This window comes from Anopheles bellator, chromosome 1, assembly GCF_943735745.2.
Source record: "Anopheles bellator chromosome 1, idAnoBellAS_SP24_06.2, whole genome shotgun sequence".
In the NCBI taxonomy this organism is placed as follows: domain Eukaryota; kingdom Metazoa; phylum Arthropoda; class Insecta; order Diptera; family Culicidae; genus Anopheles; species Anopheles bellator.
In genome coordinates, this window is record NC_071285.1 from 21,194,756 (window position 1) to 21,205,131 (window position 10,376).

General features: G+C 48.3%; 1 protein-coding gene across 1 annotated transcript; it reads left to right on the plus strand.

The window, feature by feature from the left end:
- The first annotated feature begins 142 nt into the window (after positions 1 to 142).
- LOC131208137 (eukaryotic translation initiation factor 3 subunit B) lies at positions 143 to 3,666 on the plus strand. The gene is made up of 5 exons (XM_058200824.1): positions 143 to 337; positions 749 to 1,260; positions 1,329 to 2,363; positions 2,547 to 2,865; positions 2,937 to 3,666. The coding sequence occupies exons 1-5, from the start codon at positions 229 to 231 to the stop codon at positions 3,029 to 3,031; spliced, it is 2,070 nt and encodes a 689-aa protein (XP_058056807.1). The 5' UTR covers positions 143 to 228; the 3' UTR covers positions 3,032 to 3,666.
- The last annotated feature ends 6,710 nt before the right edge of the window (positions 3,667 to 10,376 follow it).

A 10,376-nucleotide genomic window follows, 5' to 3' on the forward strand; every position in this document is an offset into this window, starting at 1 on the left:
ACGACGAAATATTTCACGCACATTTCACTCACACTACTGACGGCACATTTGACTTTTCGCTGTCACTAATGACAGTGCGGGATGCCCGCACGCATTGCCAACATTGCGGAGTCAATGCGTAGTTCTTTCCGGTTCGCGGTGTCAAACGTCGTGAGCTTTCCCTTCCACGACCGCTCCGGTTAATCGCACGGAAAACCAGCGAAAAGTATCGAACTCCGGGCCCCAAGGATGGCAAAAAAGAAAGGCGAACAGTACAACAGCGATGAGGATCAGGAGTTCGGCGATGAGCCCAACTTTGACGATCCGGAGGATTTCGTTGACGATGTGACCGACGAAGGTAAGAGTTGATGGGAATAGTTGAGATGCGGACACCGGGTTGTGAGTGTATGTGTGTACACGTATCAATATGTGCTGAGCATGTTACCTGGAAAGCCCACCAAGGAGTCCTTTTTGGAAGTGGGATTCCTTTTTCAGTGCAGACCAGTAAACAGCAAAAAGCGCTAAACATTTTGATTCGTTAACGGAGGACCCATTAGGGAGTTTTCGGTAAACAATAGCTATAGAAACCTCTCTTAGTTTGACCTCCTACAGCAACATTGCTGAACGGGATAACATTGAACCTTCAACTTGCCCTTTGCTGAAGATTTACATCCTGGTCAGTACATTGGCCATTCGCCGTGCATCATCGAGGCATCGCGAAACTTCGAGCTGTTTTGCTAACATTTGTTTGGTTACCTATCCTTTGCAGAACTGTTGGCCGATTTCTTGAAGCAAAAGCCGTGCGAAAGCGATGGTGTGGAGAATGTGATCGTGGTCGACAACATTCCGGTAGTGGCCGCTGATCGGTTCCCGAAACTGAAGGGCATCATGGAGAAGATCTTCAAGAATGCCGGTTCGATCGTAAAATTTTACTATCCGAAGGACGAGGACGACAACACGAAGGGGTACGCGTTCATCGAGTACAAGAACGCGGAGAGTGCGGAAGAGGCGGTCAAAACGCTTAACAACTACCGCCTCGACAAACACTACACGCTGTTGGTGAACCGGTTCTCCGACTTCCAGAAGTATTCCAATATTCCGAAGGAGTGGTCCCCACCGGAGCCCCAACCGTATAAGGTGCAGAACGATCTGTTCAATTTTTTGGTCGAACCGGACGCACAGGACCATTTCTGCGTTGTGTCAGAGGCAGCGCCGGGCTCGGTACATGTTCAATTCTGCCAAAACACCCAACCGGAGCCGACTGAGCTGCTGAAACGTGAGGTACCTTAAAAGTTTGTAGATGTGCACTGTACATTGAAGTGTTAAGTTTTGGCCGTTGATCTTTACAGCGATTTACCGACACGTACGTAAAGTGGTCCCCCAAAGGTACATACATTGTCACGTTCCACAAGCAGGGGGTGATCATCTGGGGAGGATCGCAGTTCGTAAAGGTGAACAAGTTTGCTCACGGCAATGCGCAGTTTGTGGATATTTCTCCCTGCGAGCAATACATCGTCACGTACGGGCCGAACGGCCAGAAGATTGTAATTTGGGACATTCGGACCGGGGCCGAGAAGCGTGCCTTTGTGTCGGACAGTATGTCGAACGCCTCGATGTTGCGCTGGTCGCATGACGATAAGTATGTGGCGCGATTGGTCGATAGTCAGATCCAGATCTACGACACGGCCACTTTCTTCCTGCTCGACATGAAGTCCATCAAGGTAGAGGGTATCCGGAACTTTAGCTGGTCACCGACCGACAATATTATCGCGTATTGGGTAGCCGAAGAGGTGGACGTACCGGCGAAGGTGACGCTGCTCGCCATTCCGAAGAAGATTGAGCTGCGCACGAAGAACCTGTTCAACGTGGCCGACTGTAAGATCCACTGGCAGAAGTCAGGCGATTATCTATGCGTGAAGGTCGATCGGTTCTCAAAGTCCAAGAAGGACAAGAAAGACAAGAAGGACGCCGATGTCAAGTTCCTCGGTATGTTCTACAACTTTGAGATTTTCCATATGCGCGAAAAGGATATTCCCGTTGATTCGGTCGAGGTGAAGGAAACCATTTTGGCGTTCGCCTGGGAACCGGTCGGTTCAAAGTTTGCCATCATCCACGGAGAACCGTCTTCGGCCAATGTGAGCTTTTATGAGGCGAAAAAGGGCCAGGAACCGGCACTGGTCAAGAAGATGGAGAAGAAGGTGTGCAGCCATCTGTTCTGGTCGCCGCGCGGTCAGTTCATCGTGATGGCAAACCTACAGATGGGTTCATTCGAATTTGTCGATACGAACGACTTTAGCATCATGAAAACGGGTGACCATTATCGTGCGTCGGAGGTAGAATGGGATCCAACCGGGCGGTACGTTGTGACTGGAACCTCGGGAAAGGTACGTATTAGGCGGAGGAGTATATGTAAAAAGGACTGATGGAAGACCCGTTCGAAAAGATTTGGCTCAGTGTGCAGGAGTATGCAGAGTCTATCACAGACCTCAGCTTCTCCTGAACGGGTTTGCTGATTGCATGAAACGGTGTTGGTTTCATTTTTTTTTTATTCACTTTTTCGATCACAGGCCAAGGAAGATCAGGGCTACTACATGTGGTCGTTCCAGGGCCGCATTATCAAGCGTGTTACGCTGAAGAACTTTATGCTCTTCTTGTGGCGCCCCCGTCCACCGACCCTGCTGTCGGAGTCGAAGCAGAAGGACATCCGCAAAAACTTGAAGAAGTACTATGCGCAGTTCGAGAGCAAGGATCGGCTGCGCATGACGCGTGCTTCGAAGGAGCTGATCGAGAAGCGTGCGAAGCTGCGTGAACAGTTCACCGAGTATCGTACGAAGCGTGTGAAGGAATGGGAAGATCAGAAACAGCGTCGTTTGCAATTAAGAAATAGTAAGTGTTCCCGCTGCCTTCAAATTGCAGGGTATCAAAGTATTTGATGGTTACAATTTGATCTCTTTCAGATGTCGATACAGACACACTGGACGCCGATCCAGAGAATGCCGAAGAGGAAGTTGTTGAAATGCTTGTTCGCGAAGATACCACGATCATTGAGTAGTTCGTATACCGCAGCCTTCTCTAACGGCGCCTCGATAGTCGCCAACATTCTTCCCTTTTCGTACCAGTGTGACCGCTTTCGTCTTGGAGAGCGTAGTCACACGTTGCGAGATTCGCCGCTCCTGATCCGTTGGGAAGTGCGAAGCAAGCGAAAAAAGAAACAAAATCGAAGCAAGGAAAGAAAGAAGTAACGAACATTCAATTGTTGAAGGTTTCACGCACAGAACCGCACATTCACATTCATCATCCACAACTGAACGGAACGGTGTATCAAGGGAAGTAGCTCGTATTTCTCTATTGCTCTAGTAGTTCTAAAGTCGTATTACGGACGTGCTTGTGTGTGCGTGTGAACGGTGGTGTTTAATATCCTTGCGTCAATAGCGACTCACGGTCTACAGTCGAACGGACCACATCTACCCGTGTCGTGACCTTTAACAAGACTGATTGGCAGGAAGGATACGGATTTTGAGAAACATACAAGTTTAGCAGTTCAGAAACAACCCGACAGCAGCTCAAACGACCTCGACCAACCAACAACTGTACCACTCCAGTCGAGAGCAACATAAACCAAGTTGAATATTAAATCACTATTCAGTATGAAATCTAATAAATACACTATGCTATTGTATGATAGAACGTTAGAAAAAACGAAAACAATCCTGGACTTCTCCATTTGGTTGTCCTTGTCCTTAACTTGTATGTTGCGAAATAGCATAAATTAATGATGATGTGCATGTTAGTAAATTTAAAAAAATAATTGAGGCAGATTAAACAGCCCCAACAACGATATTGCTCATAACAAAGTTGTTGGAATTTGAAAAACAATTCACTGTCCAATCCAAAAGAGTAAGTTCGTTGCACGCGCACTCACTTCTATTCATCGCACTGTCGAACGGGCGGCCGGGAAGCGTACCCCCAGCGGGCAAAAACCGTCGTGCGACCTCTTTATAAGGGTCTGGATAAGGAGGATGTCGCCTCTCCATTGGAAATTACAAAGAGCCTGCAACGCTTCGTTATAAGGAACGCTTTAACGATGTGCGTGTGTGTGTGTGCCCTATTCATCCGTACCTACCCATACATATCCACCGTATCCCACATTCATACCCACGTTTCGGATCTTAATAATACGCATCACACGGGGTTTTAATTTTGACACCTTTATTTATTATATGTAAAAAAACACACGCAAACAACACGATAAAAACACAAAACAAACACCAAACAATACATACACCGTTCTAGAGCGTCCAACGGCACCGCAGCCCTATGCAGCACTGATTTATTCACGAAAACCCGCTGTTGGCTTCGGTCAGAGTCGTCACCTGAAAGTAAAAAAAGTATCAAAATTCTTTCGAATTGATCAAGCGATCGGTTTATTATACTTACGAAGCTGTGTAGAAACGATTTCGGCAGCTGCAAGAAGCAAAAGAAACAGATTAATTACGAAAAAATACGCCACTCTGCGCGAACATGACGAGCGATCTTTGATCACTCTGATCGCCAACAACACTTGCAATACTTACCAGATTCTTCCGGCGATACATTCTGCAGTCATTCGGCGAACTGTGAACTAAAAAATAACAACAAATTACATAAAATTCAATGCTTTTTAATATATACTTACCAGCGACACCACCAAATTGCCTCGAAACTTCGCGATCAAAACAAACTGCGAACTGTCAGTTTTGGTGATACGGTCAGGTTTTGGTCAGGTTTTGGTTAGGTTTTGGTCAGTTTTGGAGGATACGCATGCACCAAAAGGAAAAATGAGTGCGAAGAGCGAGGAAGGACTCGCGAAGAGTGCGAAGAGGGAGAAAGGAAAAAATATGTTCACAGGAGCGAAAGAAACGACAATACCGCGGTATCGCGCTACGCTTGCGACGGCGCGTGTTTGTGGGCTCGAGGGGGTAGGAACGGGGAAAAATATCGCGCGACGGACGAATTTTCGAAACGCTTTGCCCGCTGGGCCGTATCAACCCTGCACGGTATCATCAGATGCGGGAAGAAATGACAATTGTGCAAGTGACTTGGTCGGGAGTTGTCACACGGCACGGGAACAACAATATAATAATAATATACACGCACTTAGTGTGCTTTCCCTACGCGCCCGGACTCGGATATTCGACACAAATCTACACACGGTTTCGATCAGTTCAAGTGAGCTGCTTTAGTGCTTTAGTGGACGGTCCGATGTTGCTCCATTCGTTGTCGTCGCCTGCTTCGACGATGGTTGCGTGCGTACGTGAAAGCCAAAGATTTCTGTAGCGCCCGTTTGGTTTTCTTGTGTTTTATGTGTTGCCATCCCGACAGTGCTCTCCGTTTTGTTACTTTTTTTCGTAAAGGGGCGCGTTGGTGATTATGTTCGTTGATAGAAAAGTGTCTCGTAGACGATAGACACTGCGTACGTGTGATGAGCGAAATCTCGTCCCAAAAGTATTTCCCGTGCATCGCCAGGCCGTGGGGAAAGGCAAGCGTCAATAAGCGTGGCCACCGTGGCTTTCGAAGGTGGAGGAATTTTGGCCGTACTTAATCCTTCGGTTTCATCAACATCGTCCAACCAACTGCCGGCGTGCAAGACTTCCGTCGCTAGGCCTCGGCGACTGCGGAAACCGTGCTTGCGCTGACTCACTGGGCCGGAAGCTAAGTGAAAAGATTGGCATCTCGCCGATAAAACACAACTTGTTGTACTTGTTGGTTCGGAACCTGAGGTTGGAAAGATTCGTCGTTCAGTCAGGTGAGTTCAGCCGGTTTGATTTGCGCAAACAGATTTAGATAGGGAGTGCGGGTGAGAGAGGACGGGCGATGTTTTGTTTCTTTCTTTCATACCAGTTGTGTGGTCACTTGATCGCGTGGTCCATGTATTTCACACAAATCATTCATCTTCGAAGAGCATAATATTCATTCGATAGAACGCCCCATGACTTGACGCCGTGACGCGACGCGAACTTGTAACCGGACCACAGACTAATACAGACGCACAAGTACCCAAAGGCATTGCGCCGGTACGACAGGGGAGGGAAGTTCTTCGTAACGCCGGCCGCCGGCCGAACAGCTGATTGGGGTGGCGATCCGGTTTCGGCTCGCTCCGAAGTGCCGTTAAAGGAATCCCCAAACAATAAAATAAGAAAAAAGGCAGCAATGAAAAGGCAGCGCAAAGCAATGAATGGACTGATGCAAGCACAGGGGAGGGTTCTTTTGTTTTTGAAACCTTCTTTCTTTTTGCGCCTCATGGGTTGATCCTTCTACTAATGCTATGCTCTCGCTAGTGTCCTCTCTTGACCTTGCGAAGTTGTTTGGGTCAGTGTTTTGCAATCTAGTGCGGGGAAACATCTCAGCCAAGAACCGAGGATGTGGCTCAAAGCCTGGCGGTGAGTCACTAGCAGGTGTGCTCAGCCTAGCTAAGATGGCTAAGTAATGAGAAACATTTTATGTTAAGTTTCCTAAATTACTGCATGCTTAACCTACTTACATCACATCTATGAATGACAGATGCTTTACAGTAGATGCAATTTTTATTGCATATCGGGACAATCACCCCGAACCAACTGTCAATCTATCCATCACGCCACTGATGGGCTGCACCAATCGATGAATAGTCAACACAGGCCCCTATTGTGAAAAGTAAATAACAAAGAGCGAAGTGCCTGTCGCCAGCGAGCCAGCGAACGCATTTCATTTTCTATTAATAGTCTAGTCATCATCTTTCGAATGCGAGATTAATTTCATTGATATCCGGTACCGCTCTAGGTCCGGTCCTTCACGATCTCGATGTCGATGTGACAGTGGTACGCGCGGAGTTAACACAACTTTAATTAGCGCTGTACCGAAATACCGAATCGATGTTCTGGTCTGGCCACATCGCCGGCACCATCGGCCGACCGACCGGCCGAGAAGAAGTACCTGAAGGAAAGGAATTATGACTGAAGAAGCAGCGGGTAACGGGCAGGCTATTTTCGTCTCTTCAAAGTCGCAAAGGCTCGTCCAAATGTTGCAATTCACGACCGCGCAATGCGGCTGACGTTTTTTCCGTTACTTTCTGCAAAATTCACACGGTGACGATCGTGACAGAAGCATGTTGATCCCGCCTTGGACCACTTCTCCTCGCAGTGTAGACTACACCACTGCACAGCACGAGTATGTGTAAGGGTATTAGTATGACTATTTAAGAAATACTATTTCTTTCATCACGACACTTTTTGCCACTAGCCATGTGATTGGCCACCGGCTGCTGTGCTGGGTCGGTCGCGACGGTAAAACCATCGTCATGCGGTGTAGAATGTAGAAGAATCCCTTTTATCCTTTGTTGTGGGTCGTACGCGGATTCATCGCGCTAATTGGATGATTTGCGAGTAATTAATTACACACGTGGCTGGTGGATTCTCGTTTAAGTGTCTGCTTGTTTTTAGCCGTTAAAACGGTCGAAACATTGTGATGTTTTAATCCTCTTATAATGGGTGGGAGCTAAGCATGAGTGGACTTAGCTCGTTTTTTTGGTGGTTGATCTCAAGGCCCTTTTCATGTGTCTTCGTTTATTCATTCAGATTAGAATTGTAAATAGTTTTTACCGTCAGAAACACCACTTGGCTTGGTGTCTGGGCATCCAAACGAAACAAAAGAAGTGACAAATCAATAATTGCTTTTTGATGGATTTTTATTCTCGACTTTGCAATAACGAATCGCTCGATCGTCTATCGAAATAGTGAATTCTATGTGCTTGAAACTGAATTCCCGATAAGTGGTCCACAAGTTGCTAGTTCACAGCAGGTGAGATGGAACGGAAAGTGTCTCGAACGAACGACGCTTATCGGTCACTCCTGGGGCCTAAACATGGAGCAAGTGTGCAGCACCACTACCGAAGCCGGTTGATCATCCGTTCGTGGCGCCTTCAGCCTTAACCTGGCAGCCTAACCCCATCATCAACGTGTGGCGCTCACAGATTCCGAGCTCCAGATAACAGCGCTGGCAGCATCTTTCGAGCCCCGAATTGGTGGAGCTTCTCGGTCGGCATACTTTGTTGCTCACTCTAATCTTGGTTTGGGCGCGTACAGCGATGACAGATCATTTGACGGCTAGCTCCATCTTGCAGCACACCGGGAACACACCGAGCACTGGGGGGCTACTAATCCTCACCATCGTGTGTGTATGTGTGTTGCGGCCAGAGGACGATAAGCCGCGCTGCACTGCCGGCAGTCCTCAGTGGTCGATCAGTAGTTGCATTGCCCGGCTGGGGCCAACATGTCTACCGGACTGGAACCGATCTAGGTTCCTGTATGTTTTATACCTTGACCAAACTATCGATCGAAGTTCGCTTTGGAAGGTGCTTCCCGTGGACGTCAGTCGCGAAAGTGTTTCCGGCTGCTGAAGTGTTTCTAACGGCTGCTAGTGTGTTAGTTTCTGTGCTGAACCACGTACCCACCGCTTGAGGACAAGATGGAACGACGTCCATTTCTACGAAACCGTGAACTCTCGGAGTTGTCACCGCTGACGCGCCTATCGCTAGGCAGCAGCAGCAGCAGTGCCGGTCAACCCGGTCCGAGTGCCGGATTGCCTCGGAACCACTCCTATGGCAGCATTATGCCGTACATTGGCTTTCTCCGAAACTCGCTGCGACGATCGACGTCCTCCTCGAGCCAGGTATAGTACGTTTAGTATATTTCTTCCGCGGCGTTCGCGGAAGAAACGCGTGCACGCTAATCTTGTAGCATCAGTTGTTTACATCGCCGGCGGTGTCGTTTTAGCAAACAAACGCGTTTCACTCTGACTACGGTCACGGCGCAGGTTGATGCTACACTGGGCATTCCATCGTGCTACAGTCGTGTTTGTGGCCGCCAAAGAGAGAGTGTGAGAGAGAGGGAAGATGTGGATATTCTCTCTTCTGCTCATCATCGAGAGAACAGGTGCACTTGACACAGCCATAGTTGCGAGCACCAGCAGCTTTAGAGACCCCTTTTAGAATGCACAAAGTGATCTATAAAATGTATGCCACAACTATTCTTTACGGTACCCGAGGCACTGCTATTGAAATTTTCCAGTTATTTTTCACTACAAAAATAAAACTCAAAAACAACAGCAAATGACAAACCATTAGAAGGAAACAGGGTGCTCCTCCTCCCTGGTGTCGATGCAATTTACAGCGCAAATTTCCCGCTGCCCTATTTTGCCCGTTTTGCTAGAATGACACTGACCCTGACTTAGTTCTGGCCCTGGCTCTGGCGGACGTTCGCTTATCGCACAAAAGAGAGCTCGTTCCCGCATTGGACAGCGCACCGCGCCAAACGATTGTGACCAATCTCACAACCCTATTCCTTCCTACCGCAGAGGAAGAAGAATATTAAATTGAAGCGCACGCACAACCATAAAACATTTGCCGACGTGAAGTGCTGACGACTTCTCGGCCGGCCGAGACTTCTCGAGGGTACCACGTACCAACCGTCTTCATATCATTCGCTTCTATGCATTGGTGCTTTAGCGTTTGGCGGTTGATGTCCCCCCGTTTGACTCTATCCGGGCGGAACAATTTAATACAATTAACGAGGGCGGCTGAGTAGCGACCAAAGAGCGCCCAGCCTGGTGAGATAGTGGAACGAACTGGCTCTCGATTGATTTCGAGCGACCCGCGGCTGTGATGTCGATGGAAACCGACGCATCGGTCCTCGATTCCCGAGTTCAATTGCAATTATTGATGGTGTGGACGCAAAGCCGAAGCGGGCTACGTTTTCGGTTTCGCGGTCTAACCAGCCCGGTGCCCCTTATCGCCTAGAGTGTCCGGCTGTTATTACGACTTTTTACGATCTGTTTTATGGTATGCTGAGCATTTTTTGGACATATTTTACTGACCCTCTGGACCGATTCGGAGCCCGTTCGGTGGCGCGATGTCTGTTTGTGTAAAGCTCAGCGCCACAGGAGAGAAAGTGACTTTAAATCGATGAACAACTTCTGTTGGCCTAGTTTCTGCCATTTCTGACTGGCCTGGACACGACTGGCAGTAGCTTCCGGAGTTGCATATTCTAGCAGCTATCGCTCATCACTGTGTTTCTACAGTGCGGTTTGTCACAACACGGGATCAAAAACACCACGGATGTCGGCCAGCCCTCGACAAGCATGATGGCGCTCTCTTTCTCTCGTTCCACACCACACGGAGATGTTAAGAGACAAACTATCAAGCACAGCAGATAGCTACGATAGCTCTTGTTGTGGCCGGCCGGAAAATGAAGTCCATCCTCTAGCCTACGCTCTTGGGCCGAGGATGACCACAGCTTTGTGTCGCTGAGACGGCCGGCCGATGAAACAACCTCCACTCGCCAACGCTATAAGCCCATTGTTTGCTCAGATAACAACACAGCTAG

Coding starts and splice junctions, on each gene's coding strand:
- LOC131208137 (XM_058200824.1), top strand. CDS start 229: ATGGCAAAAAAGAAAGGCGAACAGTACAACAGCGATGAGGATCAGGAG. Junction 338..748: donor TGACGATGTGACCGACGAAG/GTAAGAGTTGAT, acceptor TATCCTTTGCAG/AACTGTTGGCCGATTTCTTG. Junction 2,866..2,936: donor TCGTTTGCAATTAAGAAATA/GTAAGTGTTCCC, acceptor GATCTCTTTCAG/ATGTCGATACAGACACACTG.